At 42.9% G+C, this 21,901-nt stretch overlaps 3 protein-coding genes across 3 annotated transcripts; 1 reads left to right on the top strand and 2 right to left on the bottom strand.

Annotated features, from left to right (window-relative positions):
* Positions 1 to 9,823: 9,823 nt before the first annotated feature.
* GCK72_007624 (uncharacterized protein) lies at positions 9,824 to 11,788 on the bottom strand (the record flags this gene model as incomplete). The annotated part of the gene is made up of 4 exons (XM_053726336.1): positions 9,824 to 10,458; positions 10,508 to 10,747; positions 10,796 to 10,976; positions 11,660 to 11,788. The coding sequence occupies 4 exons, from the start codon at positions 11,786 to 11,788 to the stop codon at positions 9,824 to 9,826; spliced, it is 1,185 nt and encodes a 394-aa protein (XP_053590530.1).
* Positions 11,789 to 13,662: 1,874 nt separating this feature from the next.
* Positions 13,663 to 16,632, top strand: GCK72_007623 (uncharacterized protein; the record flags this gene model as incomplete). The annotated part of the gene is made up of 4 exons (XM_053726335.1): positions 13,663 to 13,697; positions 13,801 to 14,141; positions 15,227 to 15,730; positions 16,274 to 16,632. 4 exons carry the CDS (start codon positions 13,663 to 13,665, stop codon positions 16,630 to 16,632), a joined length of 1,239 nt encoding a protein of 412 aa, XP_053590529.1.
* A 488-nt stretch (positions 16,633 to 17,120) lies between these two features.
* Positions 17,121 to 20,282, bottom strand: GCK72_007622 (uncharacterized protein; the record flags this gene model as incomplete). Its single annotated transcript, XM_003107181.2, has 4 exons — positions 17,121 to 17,476; positions 18,338 to 18,787; positions 19,496 to 19,775; positions 20,076 to 20,282. 4 exons carry the CDS (start codon positions 20,280 to 20,282, stop codon positions 17,121 to 17,123), a joined length of 1,293 nt encoding a protein of 430 aa, XP_003107229.2.
* Between the last annotated feature and the right edge of the window lie 1,619 nt (positions 20,283 to 21,901).

The following is a 21,901-nucleotide window of genomic DNA, read 5'->3' as shown; positions in this document are numbered from 1 at the left end:
GGGATTCGGTACTTTTGACCCCGTGTCTGCCGGAATGCCTTTATTGAGACTTGTTGGTGTTACGGGCACGAAAAAATGTTTCGACCTTCTTGGCACCTTTTGGATAGTTCTTTGGGTTTCTGTAATGTTCTTTCCTGGGACAACCACCCATGTTGTGGAGTCCATCGCAGTAACCGCAGCGGTACGCCGCGACGCATTTGGTGATCTCATGTTTACGAGCACAGATTGGGCAAAGCCCTTTCTGTTTGATCTTGTTGCGGAATTCTGTACTTGGCAGTGGGCATCTGATGATATGATGTTTTCCACCGCAGACAGCGCATTTCGAGTCTTCCTCGTTGGTGTATGGAAACGTCCGATGAATCAATTTCAGATTAACGCCTTTAGCTCCTGGGGCATAATAGCCTTCCAGTTTGGCGTTGGTGGCAGGATCTGTGTATTCATGCGGATGTTGTGATGCAACGTAAACTGGATCCCTATTATTTGCGCTTGCGGTCTTGTAGCTTTGTTGACCTGCGGATGCTGTCCGACTCTGATTGGAATTCGTATAGTGTATAGCAGCGTATGACTCTGGTAGTTCATTCATTGGAGGCTGATTCATCTGGCTAGTGAATGTATGTTCGATAGTTATGACTTCGATTTCACTGCTGATGTGATCGAGGATTTGATCGTGAGTGATGTTGTCCTCTCCGATCTCCACCGTATATCTGGCTAGACTTTTCCTGAAGTCTGCTGGAAGTTTTGCTCCAATGGCTCCGCTGACCATGTGGTCGGTTGTTGGAACACCTTTGTCTTTTAGCTGTTGAAGAATTCCGGCTATTTTCACGACGTCCAAACGCATTGCATCTGGGTCTGTTTGATGGAAGGGCATTTTCTGCAGCTTCGAAATGAGGCTGTGTCGATTGTTGATCTTTCCATAGACCTTCTTCAATGAGCAGAATGTTGTCATGATAGCGATGTGCGAGTCTTTGGCAAGCGAGATGCAATTCTTTGCTGGACCAGTAATATGATTCAGAAGAATGGCATACTTCGCCTCCGCGTTGAAGTGACTGTTCGATAGAACGAACTTTGAATATACATGTTCGAAAAAGTCCAAATCCGTTGTACCATCAAATTTCGGCAAGTATTTCAGCATAAAGTCTGCTGGTACCCCGGTGTTTTGCGGGCCAGCAGCTGAGGGCTCAGTGGTTTTGGGTTTCGGAACTTCCTTTTTGCGATTTCTTGTAGTTTGGGGACGTGGCGCCTGCGCTTCTTGTGGGCGATCTGTTTCATCGCCGGAGTCTGCGGAAGCTAGTCCTTGTTCGTATCTGCTCGCATAGTCAGACTCGGAACCCTCTGAGTTCTGTTGCTGTTGTCTCTTGCTTCTCTTTGAGATGATAGATTCGGCTCTTTCTTGGAAACGGGCATCCATTCGCTGCTCCAGTTCATGAATCATGCTGGTATTATGATGCACTATCTGCTTTTGATGCTCAGCAACTGAATGTATCGCTTGCATGATATCATGCATGTTTGGAGTATTGTTTGCGATTGGTGTCTCGTTATGTTGTGGCACAACTAGAGGGCTTCTGAAGGGTACTGGTGCGCTCAAGATTGGCGTTTCAATGTGTTTTTCAACATTAGTGATGACTGAGGCTCGTGTGCCCGCAGACGTCGAAACCATTTGCATCGTGGCTTGGGCTCTTGTTGCCATAGTGGCTGGAGCCGTGGCTACATTATTATTCGGAGTCGACGCTGCTATTGGCGATGGTTGAGCAGTGATACGTTGGGGTCTATCTGCGTGGAGAGCAAGCGCCTGGTTCGGCATTGGTGAATGTTCAACATGTGGTTGAGCCAATGTCATAATGTCTCGCGGCTGTTGTGCAAGCTCATTCTGCAGAGAGTAGACACGATCAATGTTTTCAGTCTCTTGAGCAGTTCTCCTTCTGATGTCCTCATCGTGGGCGCGACGATGTTTGTCTGCATTGATCCTTAGGATACGGTTCTCTTCTTGGAGTCTCAAGTTCATGAACTTGTGACCGTTGGCCAGCTGATCGAATGCTTCGTAGTCGTAGTCCATTTGAGAGATGTTTCGTGCTGCGGATGATGTGATTGGTCCGGAGCTAGATTGAGACTCAGTGCGGATAGCGGATGGTTGTTCTACAGTTGTGGACTGCATGTTGTTTTGGCGGACGTTGTCCGAAATACCGCTACCGACTTCGTTAGCTTCTACCAATCTGTCATCTTCCTGAGCACCCGTTCCATAAGGATCGAATTCAGTTGGGCGACGACCACAAGAGGCCAGGACATACTCCAAGTTGTTGACGCCGTTGTTGAGGTCAAGTAAGACTTCGTTGGCACCACTGTCATGGAGAGCGTCCGTGACTTCCTTGAGGAATGCGTCTCTTTCCGGGGATGCACGCATCTCCGGTTTGTTGAATTGTCTCTCAATAAAGTCACTGAGTTCCGTGATCTTTTGGATCGCAGTCTTCATTTTGAGGACTAGCTTATCCGTAGATTCGAGTGTCTCAGCGTCAATATTTTCGAGGGTCTTGTTCTGTGGATCATCGAAAAACGTCAGCTTCGCTTTCGAGGCTTCAATGAGCTCCTTGGCTTTGCCGATGGATTTTTTGATCACAGTTTTGGTGGGACCTACGATCGACTGCGTGAGCGTCGGTCGAGATCGTGAGCGAGACTTGGCTCCTGTACGTGGCACCTCACGCTCCGGGGGGAGCGAAAGAGCTTTGCGGCTTCTTGGTACCGGGGATTGAGAGCGGCTAGTGAGGCTAGACATCCTTTTGGGCGATCGATTGTCGATGACAATGAAGAATCCAGTTAACTGAAAAAAAGATGTTGTATACCTAGAAGTTGCAAATGCAACCATCATCGGTGGATACTGGAGCCTTGGGGATGATGACTAGCTAAGATCTTGTGAGAAATAGCTGCTCTTTTGAACACATTTGGGCTACATGATGTTGTGTATGTGTAGACTGTATGTATGAATGTTACAGAGTATGTCCAGACAGCGGTAAAAGCTGCTGGATGTTTGTATATTGCACAGCAGCGCAATATACTGAATGACTGGGTTGGGATTGACACTCTACAGTAACCGAGAGCTGCGCAACTCTTGGTGGAAAGTCACCGCGCACCCGTCCGATTCCAGTAAACCGTCGGAATCATCTGGGCAACATAGCTTCATAGGACCCGCCCATTCCGGCTCCGACAGACTGTCGGAGCGTCGAGCATTGTAACCGTAGGTTCGCAAATACTAGGGTGCCTACTTATAGTGGTTTCCTCAGCCTCCTTTCAGAGACTGATACTGACGACGAGCAGCTCTTACAATCACCGGATTCAGCGCGACCACAGGTCCGCAATATATGCTCCTCATGCAGTGGCTGTTCAGAGTAAAACCTTAATGTCGGTGTCCGATACATAAATGCGTCTTCCGCCTAATTTCAGGTAATATTTTAAATACCCGGTCCGGTTAGGAATATTGATTCTATTAGACCTAGTTGCAGCAGTCAGCGCTAAAGCGCGAAGTTATGTCTATATTAGATCTTTTGTGAGTCGAATATTATCGATTGTTTAGCTTTTGTCTTGTTTATTTAAGAACAGGAACACAGATTTAATCTCAATTCAAATTTATTTGATTGGATTTAAGAAGACAAGTAAGACGAGTAAAACATATGGCACAGGATCGGTTTGCGGGTTGTTGTATGAAAGAATGGAAAGATTAGCGGATGTTGTTGACTTCGAGCTATAGCTCTTGAGGAATCTCCTCGAAGTTGGTCGACTGACATCCGCAATCCTCCGTATCCTCCTCCAGTTGAGTCATGAGCTGTTCCCAAGTATACTGGAGCCAAACTCTCCAACGTCGTGCTGGAAATTTGGAGAACAGCTCTATCGTGGGCATGACCAAACGATGTCCAAATGCTCCAGCTGCGGCCAATTCGTCCGGGCAGTCGTAGAGAGTAACTTCGACTGTGTTGACCGGATTCTGCCGGACTTCGACCATCACCTGCATGGCAGCTCTGACTAATGGGTAGTAGTGAATCATCGCGAAGTTGTCACTTTCGATGTCTGGTTGGATCTTCTGAGTCAGAAAGCTGAGCATCCACTGGGTGTGTACGGCGAGTGTTGGCATTGACCTGGGTACTGCGGAGTTGAGGGCTTGCTCGAGGTCCTGGGATCTTAAGACGCCGAACCACATATCTTCAGCGAAGAGTTGTGCGGCCAGTTGTTCTTCCGCCATTTCCTCTTGCTCGTTCCCGTCCCTGAACCGTGGGATTTCGTCGCGGAACCAGCGGTTGTTGTCCTGGTTTTCGAAGCGATCGAAATCTCGTACAGGTCCGAACCGATCGTCACCGAGCATTGATTGGAATGCATTTTGTACCGTCTCCTGCTGCCATAAATCGATCGTTGGGACCAAGACGAAGTCAGCTCCGATTGTTGCTTTGGCACACACATTGATGGCGTTGTTCTTCTCCAGCATCACGATCAGAATACGTTCGTGCGACAGCGCATGTCCCAGCTTGACTAACCAACGATAGTATTTGCGGATGTTGGCCAAATCGTACTGATTCCACACGTCCATACGTTGGTCCTCTTGAGCTGTGAGGATGTGAGTCAACGCTTGAGAACGGCCGATGTATGCTGGTTTCCCGTCTGGAGGTGGGATACGCATCAGCTTATTGAAGGCGCGATGTTGGAACGCATGTCTCGCTGGTTGGTCCAAGATTCTGAGTGGTTCGTGGCACCAGGGAAGAACTTTCGAGCTCATCTCTCTATCAAGGTTGGCTTCGCGAATGTCTCTTTGCTGAAAAACAAATTGTTTTGCATTTTTTACAGCTGGGGTTAGATAGTTTACCTCAGAACCATTGCTGGCCTGTGAACCTTGAGAGGGACTTGATGTGTGTGTTGCAGCGGCGGATGTTGGTCTTTCAGCAGTCTGAAACAAGAATGTCTTCCAGTTATGTCTTGATTTATTTCGAGACAAACCGTGTCGGAAGTGATTCCATTCTGTTGTGGAGACTGTGACTGTGACGCTTGCTGGCTCGCCTGAGGTTCAGGAGTTTCCTGAATATTTACGATTTGATTGGTTACTCTATCTTAATCTTGTTTACCTCGCGGGTGTTGGCTTCCGATGAGAGTTGACTATGATTGTCGAGAGTTTCGACAACTTGCATAGCGGATTGTGCTCGAATCTCCATCTCAAGTTTTCTTTCCATATGCAAAGCCCAGTCGCTGATAGATTCGGATGGTCTTACACACAGATTTGGTTGATTGGATGTCGATTCTGATGCACTCGGAGTCTGCAAAAAGCATATTTATCCTCCGTATTGTCTCAAAAGTAGCTTACCGTTGAGTTCTGATGAACCGCGGATGTTGGCCTTGCACTTGTGCTCGGCTGTGAATCCGAGTGATCGTATGTCGGCAATTGAGGAGTGCCATACTGTGGTCTTTCCACAAATCTCGGCGGTTGTCTCAATCCTGGAGGGTCTGCTCTCAAGATTGGAGTTTCCACGAGATTCCGATCAACTGGTCTTTGGACGGCTGGACGTTCAAGTGGACGTTGAACAGGTGGCGAATATTGTCTCTGGACCTGATGCGGATGGTGTCGTGGATAGACTAGACGTCTATTGGCAGTTGGCGGTGGTGGCATTTGCATCTGTAAATACAAATGTCTTTTAGAATTCCTCGATGAGTTTTTATCATTAGAATAGATTAAAACTCTTACCGATTGTATGCGATCTGGATACATTCTGGCCTCTGTGACCATTTGTCCGATTCTCTCCAAGTATGCGATGGATTCTTCGTCGAAGAGTGGAATCGGAGCCTGCGCCTGATTGAAGAATTCCGGTGGAACCATGGATCGATAGTCGGCTCTCCGGTTTTCCCTGGCGCGGATGTAGGCACGGATTTCCGGAAAGGGAAACTCGTTGTTCCAATCTTCGAAGAAGTGAAGTCCTCGATGTACCTGTTGTCGATTGGCTGGCATTCGACGCAAGAGTAGGTGATATGGGTTGTCCACATGTGAACGATACAAGAGCATATGTTGTCCGGATTGCAGCATCTGACGCATTCTAGTATAGTGTTGGCGGCGGATGTTGTTGACGAAAGCTCGGAGCTCGTTCACATTTTCGGGATGTCCAAATCGATGATGACAGAGGTCAGTTGCGGTTGTGTGTCCAGGTCTTCTGCACAGTTGGCACAGCAATGGGGTACAGTTGATGTGGGTTGCCGACCTCGAATTGCACCAGTTGCAGTATGACACGAGATTGATGCTCATGAACTCGATGCGGGTGGTGTCTCTGAGGTCCGCGAACGGACATTCGGTCGCCGCGTGGTCCCACATCGGGAATCCCAACAATTGGCTGGCACATATGGGGCAGCGTCTCGAAACTCCGTTGACCATTGGTTCATGCACTGATCTTGCGTAACGTAAGAAGAATTGTTGTGCTCTCGGTGCCTGCTGGATTACGGGGAGTCGAATCACCGATTGTTCCCAGTGCACTGCGGGTGTTGGTCTCTCTTGTCTCCAAACGAATAGACGTAACGATTCGCCGTCGAAGATTGAGTTGGGCAACAGGTTGATTGTCCAAGTCTCCTCGAATCTCGCGAAAAGACGAATATCTGTCAACGTGAAAGGTGTTCTTCTATCGAAGAACTGCTCAAATGACATTTGTCTGATGACGACGTCTTCCTCTCTTGGTTGTGGATGTCTTGGCGGATGTTGTACGTATGGTCCGCGGATGTTGGGCGGACGCTCGTGACCTTCCGGCGGGACGTGTTCCAGCGGGAGAAGATTCGGACGTTGATTGGCCATCTGAATTATGGAATTGTTTTCTCTTTCAGGGCTTTTGGTTTCATCACGACAAGTTTGGAGAGGAGACTTACAACAAGGCGCAGATTTTTGAAGACTGCTATCAGAATTGTTCTGGTTATGTACAATCTTTAGTATTCGATCTCTTATATAATGCGCGAATCTAGAGCAATAGGTTAACGTGTCAGTGCAACGTGTCGCTATGTCTGTAGTTCACGTAAAATATTTAACTTTTTGCTGCTTACAGTTCAGACTAATGTCCTCAATATCAATCGATATAGATTTGATGCAAGAATATCATAAAAACAGCCTCCCTGACGGAGTCTTGTCTGCATTATATCTCTTTTATAGTACGATCTTTCTTGTAATCTTTTGTTCAAATTCCTGGGTGCCAGCCCAGTCTTTTGATGTGTGAAATCTCGCTACCAACATTATTACTCATGCAATCCTTTGCGTACCGGGTTATAACTCCGATACAGACAACATTCTTTCTGCTACAATCTGTAACTGCCACTTATAGACCTTAATCTGTCGACAAAGTCACGTGCATTGGCTTTATGAGTATTCTGTTGGGTCCTCAGGAGTTGGCGACTCCTTTGGATACTACAATGTCCTGGATACTACGCAGCTTTAACTATCGTCAGTGCCATAGTTTATGGATTCTAGTAACATCTCCATACTTCAATTATAGCCGAAACTATAACCTAACTTTCGGAATAACAATCCCAAATGGGTGAAGTTTCCCTGAACCTAGCCGAAACTTATGGTCACGTGGGGGATACCTCGATTGAAGTGGGTGAGTTCAATGCAAGTCGCATCTTACTCGAGATGTTTTGACTTCTAGTTCTGGAAAGATATTTCACTTCCTTTACTGTCTGTCGTTGATGTTTTGGCTCTGGATACAAAGCAGTAGCTTTGAAGAACCGAGGTGGATGTTGCCTATACTCGTTTGTGTAGGTCTTCTTATGTAGACGTTTGTCCGAGGACTAACGTTTGAAGTGTTGATGATGTGTCATCTGTAGTGTTGTGCAAAATATGTCTTGCATTGTTGAAAATTTATGTGGGTTTGTCATCCCCATGTATCTGATGCTCTTTGAGTAATCAGTGAATGTGTACCTATACGGTGTTGTTGTAGCTAAATGTGTTGCTTTAAAGTTTGTGTTCAAAAGAGCACCTTGTTGCTAGTCATCATCTCATTCTCTCCAAAATCTCCGTGATGTCGCCTATAAACAGATATTCGACAGAGTATATATACTCAAGAGTCACAGAAGAAGAGATAAGAAATATGTTTGATAACTTTTAATGCTTTATTCAATGAGCAAATGCTCCAAAGCTTTTACTGCAACAATTGTCCATGTAGAATGGAACAAAAACAAGAGTGTCTCCGAGGAGATAACAAGGTTAACAACAAAAATAATAGAAAAAGCAACAATTTGATTGAGGATCAGCGGATGTTGAAGTTCGTCAGCGGATGTTGGCGCCTTCTGTGACCGGCTCAATGTCCACGTCGTGAAGTGCCGCGTCTCAGCGGATGTTGCTGAAACTATCAATGATTGCTTACTATCAGGCTGTGTTATAGGTTATACCTTGATGACAGGAGTTTTTGGCTTGTTTGGTGGCTCGTGACTCGTTCCCGCACCGTTGCTCTGCGCTCTGAAGCAGCAGAAGACCGGGTGATGATACGAGGCCTCATCGTAGTCGACGTAGCGGAAGCAACTGCGGCATTTAACGCCGACTCTTGTGCATTCCTCATGCAATCCTTTGTCGTTGGCTCGAAATGGCTCCAGACATTGGATGCAGACGTTCAACTTGTGTGCCTGTTGAATCCTGTCGATCGATTTTGGATACGAACGACAGTTTTCGGTGTTGTGGGCGTCGGAGTCACAGAGAATGCAACCTCGCTGAAATATATCAGTTATGGTTCTCTTTCAAATGAATCAAAAGATAACTCACGTTGACTTTTGCGGATGTTGTCCCTGGTTTTTCACTTTTAGTGTTCTCCAGTTTGTAAGGATTGCGAGTGACTGACGAGACGGCAGGTGTTGTCGCTGTCAAGAGACCTTCGATGCGTCCGGTGGCCGCTGCTAGCGAGCCCACTAGTTTGCGAGTCTCATCAGTGCGGCCGACGACATCAGCCATGCCTTTGAGCCAGTCCTCTTGGTGATGCGTGTTGATGAGTGATGCGACAAGGTCTTGGAGACCGCGGATGATGTCACATGCATTCTGTAGAGTGTCAACGGTCTTGTTGTTTGACTTCACAAGTTCTTTCATGTTCTTATCAATGCAGGACATCATTGTGGCTATCTGATCGGTTGATCTGATCCACGCTGGAGCCACGTCATCTGCTGATTTGAACGTTTCCAACTTGTTCTTGACAAACTTGATCGCTTCACGCAGTTCCTTGTACTCTGGAAAAAAACGGGACGTTAAAGGTTATAGGCTTATAGAAGCGTATTGTTACCCTTTGACGCTACGAAGGCGGATGTTGGCTCCATTGGCTTGGAGGCGATCGATCGGACTTCAAGATCTTCTTTTCGAGTTTCAGCGGATGTTGGCTCCGAGATTCTTCCCTTCTTGGGAATGACCTGCGGCTCCGAAGCATGAATCCCAGAAGTCTTGGCTCCTCTCTTCTTCGCCGAAGACGATGGCACGTTGTCCTGGTCCTCCTCTTGGCGTCTCGGGCTTGCCGAACGACGAGAAGTACGTTTGGATGGTGCGGGTGGTGTCTTCAACTCCTCTTGGATCGCTCTCACGACTCTGGATGTGTCGTCGTCGCTTTGAATTTCCTCAATGTCACTCATTCTGCAATAAATATTACATGGAGACACTATGAGAGTATAGCGAAAGATAACAATAGTCGTATAATACGAGAAGTGATCTGAAATATCAGTAAGAAAGTGAATTTTATTCAACTTTTTATTCTTTTTTCCTGATAAAAACAGAGAAGGTAAAACAATGGTTTCAACAAAACAAAGGTTAACAATGCCTCAAAGGCGTTCTTCGGCTATCAGCCATTTTCACACGACTTCAGTGTCTGCGGGTGTTGGCGCCATTATCCAATGGGTTCCATCCGAGCTTGAGAGACTTCAGCTCGCTAAGCGAGTGAGAGGTCATCTGGTGATGTACTTCGAGAATTGCCTCTTGGAGGACTCTTCTGGCTTCGCATTGAATGTTGGCGTCGTGTGCTGCATAGTGGTGCATCATCGTTTTGATGCATGGACACTTTCTGCGACCGAAGGTGTGTGGCCTGAAGGTGTGGACGGGCGGATGTTGTACCAACTCCGTCACTACAAGTGCGGAAGTTGTCTCCTTGGCCCAGTCCTCCTCCTTCTTGTCGGCGATACGCTTCTTCTCCTTGAATTGCGGGTGTTGGTCATCCAAGTACAGCAGCTGCTTAGCATACGCTCCATGAACGGAGTAGTATGCAATTTGGGTGGAGCTCTTCGTGTGGATGCGGATGTTGAAGCGAGTTCCAAGGAACTCGCGGGCCTCCGACCATTTTGAGAGTCCATTGATGATTGTCTTCGCGTCCCTTGGCATCGGCTTCAACGAAACTCTTTGCAGAATTTCAGTGAGCTTTTGCTCGTTGTCACCGCAGCTTCGGACGAGTTGACGAATGCCTTCCGAGATCCCCGAACAGCATACGGCTCTTTGGACTAACCCTGCAAGGAAGAAATTTGTTATATTTTCGACGTTTTGCTATAATTGTACCTCCGATTCTGTCCATGATTGGAGCAGATGCGGTTGGTGGCGTTGGACGCGGGTTGTTGGCCTGAGGTGGAGTTGTGCGGCTGTTGTAAACAGATGTGTCCGCAGAGAGTCCTGGTGGGAACGGATGCGGGATTAGAGAGCTTGTCCCGTCAGCGTTGATGACTCGGCACTGGTTGAAGTGTCCTCCTCCCAAGTTGACCCATCCTTTGGCCATAGAGGCTTGGACTCGCTCGTTGAATGCTGTAACTATATAGTTATACAACAATTCTTCTCTCAATTACTCTATACCCTTGTGGAGATCGGCTTCTAGCGGATGTAGATGACGTGGAGCACCCGATGCTCTAGGCGGCATGCGGATGTTGTTGTCGGTGTCGGAATCACCAGACTCCTTGTCGACGTCGTTGTCTGAAGCGCCAGAATCCTTGTTGACGTCGTTGTCCGATTGATTGTTGCGGCTGTCGACATCGTGCTGTAATAAAAACAGTACAATTGTGGGTTATTATAGGTAAAGAGAGTTGAGTTTGAGTTCATTTGCCTTAAATTAGCAATTTTTTAGCTGCAAATCAGTGTCTTTCAGTATATTTCTATTAAATTTCAATGAAATAGTGACCGAAATTCTGAGCTATGAGCAATAATCGATTTCTATGGGTGGGAATTCGAAATATTTTCGAAAGTAGCGCTGGAACCGCTACGCGGCCGCGTCGCCTCCACCGGAATTCAAAAATTGCATCATTAAGTGAGGTTTTTTGCTGAAATTCTCTCGGAAGTCCTTAAAATCTAATAGAAACTGGGCGGAAATGGTGTTAGCTTTGATGCTTTTACCGAATTTCAGCAGTTTGACTACTAGTTCGTCGGCGTTCACTGAATTTTAGCTTAAAACTGCTCAAAATCACTGATTTTTAGCGTTTTTTGTCGAAATTTCACGAAATTTTAGCGAATGCGACTAAAATTTTGCCGAAAGCCTGGCCTTTGGCCTTTTTATCCACAAAAGAGTGAATTTTATCTGGATTTGACACAAAATTTTAAGCTTTTAGCTACTTTTCGATGATTTTCAGTCGAAAATTATCGATTTTTTGCGTTTTTGGTCGAAAATTCTCAGATATTTTCAGATTTTTTGGTTATTTTTTCTATTCATGACAAGAAAATACCAACCTCACTCTTATTAGAGCTTGAGTCCGCGGATGTTGGCGCTGGAATCGCTGCGGAGGTTGTCACGGACTGTCCCTCCACGTTTTCGCTGGCCTGTTGGGCGGATGGTGGTGTTTCGTTGTCACATGCCATCGAGAAGTCTGAAATAAACCCTTTAATTAATTATTATCACGGAAAATACGGATAAAATCAACGGAAATTGCGGAGAAACGGCAAGAGAGACGATAAAAATTTTAGGAGAAGAAAAATTTTTCGTTCGCGCTCGTTAGGTCCGCAGTCGTACGCAATGTCGGTGAACATTAGACAGTACGACTTTTTGGCGGGAAATTCAAACTTGTGTCGATTTACGGCATTGTTGCTCATGTTAAAAGCAAAATTGCTCATAATGACGCAAATTTGTGCGAAATTCATAGAATTTCGACTTGGGTGAATAGAAAAAATCGAACAGAGTTTCGCCATGACTTGACACAGAGTTTTTCGGCATTCTAATGAGAACGACAATCGAAAAAGGGTCTCTAGTGCGGGTCTGAGGCTAGTTCCGTCGTTTTTCAGAAGATGTCAGCTTCAACGGCGATTTTCGAGCGGATGTTGGCCAACGTAGACTTCGTAGAATAATGCAGACTTCGTAGAGTGACCGTGACATCGTAGAAAAAACGCAGACATCGTAGAAAACTTGACGTAGACCTCGTAGAATAACGCAGACTTCGTAGACTGAATTGTGCTTCTTTCTTCAACGATTTTCGAGCGGAATGTTGGCCAACCACGACTTCTTCGATCCATTTGACCTTCTTTCTTCTGCCTACACACTGTGGTGTAGGACTTTTCAGCTCGATTCGCGTCGTTGACTGCCGAAATCCTCTTTTGACCAGGAATGGACTCGCGGACAATGCCGGGAGCCGTCGACTGGTGACGATGACTGCCAAAATTCTCCTTTGACCAGGAATGGACTAGCGGACAATGCCCTGAGCCGTCGACTGGTGACAAAGGAAAAAAATCTGAAAAGGAGAGAACGGAAAGACGACGAAAGCGCGGAAAATCAAAGAAAAACGAAACAAAGAGGGTAAAGGGTAACATGTTGCTATTTTTTAGCTACAATTGCTCACTTTTAACACGTTTTTAGCCAAATATTCAGAAAATCAGAATTGTGCGAGCCGACTCGGTTCATATACAGCGGGAAAGAAGTCCTCGATAAATTAACGATTTGTGTAGAGACATGAGAGCCGTTTTCGAGTGGGAAATAATGTCGAAATCGATAAATTTGCGATTTATGTAGAGACATCAGAGCCACTATACAACGGAAATGCCGAAATCGATAAATTAACGATTCGCCGCTGGCCATCAATTAAGAAATTGAACGGTCGTTATGCACCATGTGGAGAAGGCAAGTAAGAGCGGTCGAAGACTATTGCCTAATCCGTTATTATCACGCACTCTAATATGAATAATGGCTAGTTTTGTGTAAGATAAGCTATGCAACCGGAAATAACAGTACACATGTATTCAATGACCCATTTATTACGCTCTCTATCACGGAATCCCTTGATAAAGCACCAAAAAAGGTAAAAAGAAGATAAAAATGATAAAGTTGACGGTATGACGAGCAGGTGACTGCGAGGAGTGCGTGCGGGTGTTGTCATTGATGGCGAAGGTAAAAAGAGTGACAATGCACCCAAAAACCTTCGGAAAAGATGGAAAATCCATTCAATGCACTCACAACAAATACGCGCGCTCCTCCTTGCACCCGTTCGCATATACGAAACTATTCGCAACTGAATGAGTGGGTGTGGGAATCTCTCAGTGAGAGAGTGGAGGATTAGAGAAGTGCAGGGGAGCGCGTTTGCATATTTACTTTGCGAGGGTATTTGAATTATAATTAATTGTTAATCAATATAAAATAAGCCTGATAACAGGAAATAAAGGAGAATAATAACAAGGTGAGTAGAACAGAGAGTAACGAAGGTTCTGAAGGTCCTAGTTTTGTGGGCAAAACCTTAGGGGGCCTTCAGATGACCTTCAAGTTGGCAACTGAGAACATTCTCTGGTAAAGTTGACAACAGACAATATCTTTACTCTTTACAACCTGACGAGATTTCGCAAAATTTCAAAATTTTACCTTATATTCCATTGAATGCCTATATTTTTAGTTATGATGCTGTTAGAAAAAGTTCTAAAAAAAACATTCGACTTTACCATTACCCACTCCAGGACAACCGCGCCGTCTCCACCTTCGCCGCTAGCGCCGGCGCCACCACTGTCTGGCTCGGCATGTTCTGTTTCGCCACGGGTAACACCACCACTTGCTACCACGATGACAACTCCGGACCACTTTCCTACAACAGTTTCGCAGCTGGAAACCCAGCAGTTGCTGGAAACGGAGGATGTGTCTACATGCAGACATCCGGAAAAACCGCCGGACAATGGTTGAGTGCCCCATGCGAGGTCGTTGGTATGCCATTTATTTGCGAGGTTCCATTGACTAATGCTGGTAAGTTCTGAAATTTGGATTTTTTATTCTGTAGACTTATCAAGCCTTGATTACTGTTTTTACAAAACTTCAGCCCAATATCTTCAAAACTGTTTACAGTACTCCAATTAAACTAGCCTCATTTGCCACCGCCTTCTCCAATGGGAGTCCTCTAACTCCGCCCATTTAGTTCGATAGAGTTGAAATTTTCACAATATACTTTTAAAGCCTTAGGCATCCTCCTTGCAAAAATTCATACATATATATGTTCCAAACTGTGGGAGTTACAGTATCCCCAGTAGACTTACCTCAAACTAAAATCGAAAAGGCGGGTTTCTAGGCCACCAAGTTGTTTTCTAGGCCACCACTCAAAAATTATGTTTTTTTTTGATGACCAGGACCTTCTGAAAGTGGAATAAAATTCGAATTTTGGGAAAAACTGGGAGAATCAATGATTTGGGTTTCTAGGTCACCAAAAAAATTTCTCGGCCACCAAGTTTTTTTTTCGAAATTTTGGAAAATTCGAAATTTTTATCATTTAAGAATGTTTAAAAGTCCGACATTCCTTTTTTGCAAAATTTCAGCCCAATATCTCTAAAACTACAATAGGTACAGTACCACCAATAAGCATACTTCAGTTTCCTCATCTCCCAAAGTGAAGCGCATTTTAGCATCTGTAGCTCCGCCCACTTCAGTCCGATTTTGCTGAAATTTATTTTGTAGACTTATCACATCTTGGAGACTGTTCTCACAAAATTTCAGCCCAATTCTTCAAAACTACAGTGTTTACAGTACTCCAAATAAACTTAGCTCATTTGCCACCGCCTTCTTCAATGGGGGTCCTCCCATTTTAGTCCTATTGAGTTGAAATTTTTACAGTATACTTATAAAGCCTTAGACATCATTCTTGTCAAAATTTGTATTTCTAATTTCAAAACTGTGAGAGTTACAGTATCCCCAGTAGACTCCTCATCCCCCAAAGGGAAGCGTTATTAAACATCGGTAGCTCCTACCAATTATATCCGATCCGGCTGAAATTTATTCTAGAGACTTATGGAGACTGTCCCCACAAATTTTCACTCTGATATTTTTCAAAATTGTTTCAGACCCCACCTGCACCCATAACTACAACGGCTGGTGCTACATGGCCTCCCACGAAATGCAGTTGGCTACTGTCAACACCACCTACGTCAAGGCCCAAAGCATCTGCCAATCCAACGGCGGAAACATGGTGTCGTTCCACTCGAAACCAGAAGTTGACTACGTTCGCGCCATCTACAGAACCTCTGGTATCCAACAAATATTTGTGGGAGCCATGGCGTTCCTTCCTGACACTTTTGACTGGTCAGATGGATCTAATTGGGATTTCGACTACACTGATCCACTAGCCACTTCCAAAGGAAACTGTATGACTATGGATTTGTCGAGTAGACCAAACAACGGAATGTGGTCGGAGACTAATTGTCAGAATATCAACTACTTCTTGTGTAAGAGAAAGGCCGGTGCTGCTCAGCCAGCGTCCACTGCAAAACCTATGGAAGAAGATGAAGATAACAGTGTTGTTGAGCAAGAGAAGCCAGTCAACCCAAAATTCGTCAGAACTTTAAAAGGTAAGACTACAAAACGCGGACAAAAAGATTGTAAAATTTTATCGGGAAAATTTAATTGTGTCATTTTTTCTCGTTTCTAAACCCAATAACGTCAGAAATCCGAAAAAAAATGAAAATCTTAAAATTCTACTTTAGGTTATTGTAGATGCACCATATCTCACGAGAAAATACACAAATTTTCAAAATTCCGACAAAACATTTTTCTAGACCGAAAAACCGTCAGAAAACCAGATTTTTACGTTAAAATTTGTTTTAAATCTATCAAAATAAGCTGAAAATTTAAAAATTCTATATGCACAAATTTTAAAATGCACAAAATTTCAGATTTCCGATGAAACATTTTTCTCAAAAAACCACACCCATCCAGATTCTGAAGTTATAGCCGTTTCAAATCTTTCAAAATAAACTGACAATCTCAAAATTCCACTCTAGGCTACTGTAGATGCACCATATCACACGACGAAATGCACACATTTTCAAAATGCTGAGAAATTTTATTTCAAGACTCAAAAGTCCGAAAATCCCAATCATTCTTTCTTCCAGACTCCATCAAAAAACAAACCGAGCTCATCGACTTCTCCAACTGCAACTCAACTCTCCTCATGGCTCCAGGAACCATTACATCATTTGGATACCCCAATACCAGACCCCCAATTACTTCCTGTACCTGGAACATTGCTGCCCTTGGACCATACCGCGTCGGAATCTACTTTACTGATTTCTCCACGTACAACGCCGTTTACATTTATGATGAGTTTGGAAACTTGATCACCAGTCCGAATGGCAACATGAGACCATTCCAAGTCTTGGGAGCCACAAATGTGGTGAAGATTACTCATGACTCGAGATATGATGCTGCTTATAATTATCATGGTTTCACCGCCACTATTTTGCCATTCTAATTGTTTTTTTGTTGAATAAATCTGAATTTATAGCTTTAAGACAGTCTAAAATAACAAAAACCGATAAAAATGTCAAATTTTCAAAAATTTCGAAAAAAAATTTAGTGGCCGAGAAATTTTTTTTGGTGGCCTAGGTACCCTAATCCTTGATTTTCTCAGTTTTTTTTCTGAAATTTTCGTGTTTTTTTTTCATTTTCAAAAGGTCCTGGTCATCAAAAACATAGTTTTGGATTGGTGGCCTAGAAACCCGAATTTTTGATTTTCTGTCCTTTTTTATATTTTTTAGGCCACCACTCAAAACGGGTGTTTTTTGATGACCAGGACCTTCTGAAAATGAAAATCACAAAAACTTTGGTAAAAAACCCAAGAAAATCAAGGATTTGTGTTCCTAAGCCACCAATTATTTTTTCGAAATTTTACCACTGTACATCCTTAAATCATTTTCAGAACAAAAAAATCAATGAGAAACATTTATTCGAAAAAAACATTTAATATGGCAAGATAGTTGCACTAAATCCATGATATAACCCAGGTTTCTCATATCTCGAGTCATGCGTCATCGAGACTAGATTTGTCGGACCTAACGCCTGGAATGGGTACCTCGAAATCGACGGGGCCTCAATCAAGTTTCCATATTCATCATAAATATTCAAAGCTCCGTTTATCGAGAAGTCAGTGAAGTAGATTCCGACACGATACGCACCAAGTACTCCTATTTTCCAGGTACAGAAAACACCTTCTACTGAGTTAGGGTATCCCAGGGTAGTGACTATTCCAGGAGCCAAAAACAATGTAGAGTTACAGTGGGATGCGTCGGCAAGATTGATGGTATGGGTAGGTTTGTCTGGAATTTAAAAAATTGTACTATGTACTTTCAGAATAACCTTGAAAATCGAAAATTCGGGTTTCTAGGCCACCAAGTGGTTTTCTAGGCCACCACTCCAAAGTTATGTTTTTTGATGACCAGGACCTTCTGAAAGTGGAAAAACACCAGAAATTTCGGCAAAAAAAATCGAGAAAATCAAGGATTTGGGTTTGTAGGCCACCAAAAAAATTTTTCGGCCACCAAATTTTTTTTTCGAAATTTTTATGAATTTCGTGTAATTCTAGATAGCAATAAACCTTGAAAATCGAAAATTCGGGTTTCTAGGCCACCAAGTGGTTTTCTAGACCACCACTCCAAAATTATGTTTTTTGATGACCAGGACATTCCGAAAACGGAAAAACACCAAAATGTCGGGAATAAGCCAAAAAAATCAAGGGTTTGGGTTCCTAGGCCACCAATAAAATTTCTCGGCCACAAATTTTTTTTGAAAACTTTGAAAATTTGACATTTTTGTTGATTTCGTGTTATTTTAGACTGATTTGTTCAACAAAAAAACCTCCGAAAAAAATCGATAAAATTTTGTTTTTCGAAAAAAATTTACCGAAAAAACTGGAAAATTCGAAAAAAAAATTCAAGAAAACTGTCTGAAAAAATTAGTTTTTATGAGGCAAAAATCTTGAATTTGTAGGAAAACTGTAAGTACTTCAAGGACCAACCCACAGAAAGCTGTTTTTTTTTTCAGAAAAAATCGAAAATCATTATTTTTGTTACTACATTTTTTTGAAAACAATCCGATTTTTCGCTACAAAACTATTCGAAAACACCCAAAAAAAAGGAAAATTTTTCGCACAGCCCTGAAATATATGTTTTTCAACCTACCAATAACTTTGGCTACACTCTTAAATTTGGGATTTACAGCAGCATCCCCAATTTTCCTCTTGCACAAGAAGTAATTGATCCTTTCACATTTAAATTTTGACCATAATCCATTATTAGTCTGACTTTTGATCGTGTTCATCTGAAGGCAATTGCCATCTGTCTGTCCAATCGGATTCATATAATTATAGTCGAAATCTGAACCATCCACCCAGGTAACATTGTTAACATCCGCCGATACCTGACCACCAATCAAAACGGAATAGAAATCGAGGTCTTTGTAGATTGATCGGATGAAATCAATTTCTTGATGGGAATGAATCGAAGCGAGCTCTGCAGAGTTGGAATGACAGATTCCTCGAGCATCGGAATAAGTGGCGTTGGGTGGGGAACCGGTTAGTTCATGGGATGGCAGGTAGCAGTTACCATTGAAGTTGTGCAAGCACGTGGGATCTGAAGAACATAAAATTTTAGAAAACGTTCCTAAAAATTGCTTTGCTATTCAACGGAATGAAAAAAAATTGAGACCGGAAATTGAGAATTTCCATACCGGGTCTTGCAAAATTTTTGAAGATTCGGCTTTTTCATCGAAAATGAGAACACTTCTAAATGATTTTTCAGAATTTCTTCTTATTCTGGATTATAGTAAAAAATTAGAGCATTTCGGGAGAAAAATTCAAATTTTTTTTAGAAACTTGATTTTTGAATTTTGGCTCCAATTTTCCGGGCTTTCGGGACTTTGAAAATATGGGTTTTTTTGTCAAATTTTTAAAAATTCCAATGTTTTGCAAAAATTAAATATTTTTTATAATGCAAAAACTATACCTTATTTTCAAACGTTAACAATTTTCCTAGGAAACTCAGAAATAAAAATAAAAAAACTTTTTTCCGAAAATTTTTGGCCGAAAAAACCGAAAATTTCGAAACTAAATTTCAAGAAAACTGTCTGAAAAATAGAGTTTTCAGGAGGCGAAAATCATGAGTTTGTACTTTAAGTGTTTCAAGAAAAACCATGTTTTTTAGTACAAAACTTTTAAAAATTTAAGGAAAAATCGAAAATTCCCTATTTTTGTTACTTCCTTTTTGAAGAAAAAATTTCGAGTTTTTCTAACGGTTTTTTTTCGAAAACTATCAGAAAATTTCATTTTTAAAAATACCAACCTGCTACCGTAGTCGGGACCTCACAAACAAACGCCAGTCCCACCACTCCACACGGTCCACTCGACCACTGTCCAGCATTTTTCCCGGTGGTCGTCATGTACACACATCCACCGTAATCATTGTCTAGTCTCGGGTGCCCGGGAATAAAATTATTATAGCTGAGGGGTCCCGAGTTGTCGTCATAATAGCAAGAAGTGGTTTGATTCTCAAAGCAAAAGACACCAATCCACGCGTTTTGAACTCCGGCGTTGGCAGCGAAATTGGATACGGCGCGGTTATCCTGGTAAAAGCCAAAAATTAATTCTCGACATTTCTTGAAAAGCTCAGACCCTACACTCAAATAATTTCTATTTCTGAGTTCACCTCGTTTCACGCTTTCAGAAAAGTACCCACAAGCCCAGGTTTCCTTCACTTCGGGTCCCACCACGAAAACTACCGTACCCAGGTTACTTTCGTGGCGAGACCCAAATCGCTCAGAATATAGGCGTGTGGGTACTATTCTAAACCGTCTCAACGAGCTGAATCCGAAAATCATCATAAAATTCTCGAAAAATTGGATTGGATCCTAGAAAAAACTCACAATAGCGTTATGAATAGTAGCAAGAGTCCCTCCAAAATGAGTGCAGTCAAGCTCCGCCTCCAAATGCTTCAAGTGATTCGGAAATATTTTCAGACACTTCTGCTGATTGACCAACGCAAAGCCAGTAGGGCATGCAATTTTAGCGTCCGATAATTCCGCTAGAAAACTCAGAATAACCAAGAAAAATAAAAATATAAAAGATTTCATTTTTCGAGAATACGCTAACTAGTCTAGCGGCTTGGTTTTATAGGTGCATGGCCGAAATTGTCATCATCTTGAAGAGACGCTGAAAGTGTTGATAAGTGATGAAAGAGAGTGAAAGTAATGGTCTTTTGGTTTGATAATTCGTAAAATCATGACAAAAGCACAACCCACGGAAAATGGGCGGGGCTCGTCCCCGGGCGTGTCGGCGGGGTTGTCTGTCACACTATCTGTTTGTCCAGATGTCCTTCTTTTTTGTTTTTAAAATATTTATCCTGTTTTCCAGTTGTTCTTTTCGTGTTTTTGCCTATTTTTGTTATGATAATTTTTTAAAATAATTTTTAAAAATTGGTTTTTTGACCTGTGTCGTCATTTTTCATGTCCCTCACTTCCTTATCATCAAAAGCAATTTGTGTAGTTTGTATTTTATCAGACACGTTTTCCACTGACACGATGACAATACTGTCTATAAAAACCGACAATGTGCTCTGGACTATGATAAGCTCACAGAAAAATGAATTCATATATTTTATTCGCTCTGTTCTCCCTATTCTGCTCTACATACGCCGCTTCCACACCCGTTTGTCCAGATGGTTTCAAATTGGTCAACCGCAAGAAATGTCTGAAATCGTTCCCGGATTACAAGCTGCATGATGAGGCGGAAGCCGTCTGTAGAGGATATGGAGGGTCTCTGGCGACTATTAAGAATTCTGCGGTGAGTAACTAAGTGTTAATTTTGGCATTTATTGTCCGTATCATCTGTAATTGATAGTTCTATGCTTTTAAATTAGAAAAAAATGAGATTCTGACTGTAAAGTTTCTTTTTAAAATACATAATTGTGCTACAGTACAAAAAAGTTGAAAAAATTTAGTTTTTTGAAGTTTTTCCAAAAAGGAGACTTTTCGACTATGACTATTATTTACAAAAATGTCAAAAAATGTCAAAAATTTTTGTGAAAAAATTTGAATCCAGCTGACCGAAATTTCAAAAGTAAGTAAAATTGCTTTTTGGTTCTGATTCTCTATTTTTTGGTTTTCCACGAAATTTCTCGGAAGCCTGAGATTTTACATCCAAATAATATTCATTTCTGAATTCACCTCGTTTCAAGCTTTCAGAAAAGTACCCACAAGCCTAGCTTCCGTTCACTTTGGGTCCCACCACGAGACTCCCGGGTTACTGTAGTTTTCGTGGCGAGACCCAAATCGCTCAGAATATAGGCTTGTGGGTACTTTTCTAAACCGTCTCAACGAGCTGAATTCGAAAACAATTATTTTATGAAATTCTCGAAAAATTGGATCCCACCACGAAAAAATACCCTTATTTTTCCACCCCAAATTCAAATATTTCAAGGACAACCGCGCCGTGTCCGACCTGGCAGGAGGCCACAGTAACCCATTCGTCTGGTTGGGTGTCTACTGCTTCTCCAACGTCACCACTTCCTGCTACCTAGATGACAACTCAGGACCACTCACCTACAGTAACTTTGCCACAGGACACCCGAAAAGAGATGCTCAATACGGTGGATGTGTTTATATGACAACTTACGGTTCGGATGTTGGAAAATGGTTTAGTTCTCCATGTGAATACACAGGACTGGAGTATGTTTGTGAGGCACCGTCGACGG

Source organism: Caenorhabditis remanei, chromosome II (assembly GCF_010183535.1).
Source record: "Caenorhabditis remanei strain PX506 chromosome II, whole genome shotgun sequence".
Lineage (NCBI taxonomy): Eukaryota > Metazoa > Nematoda > Chromadorea > Rhabditida > Rhabditidae > Caenorhabditis > Caenorhabditis remanei.
This window is presented reverse-complemented; position numbering and strand designations above follow the sequence as displayed.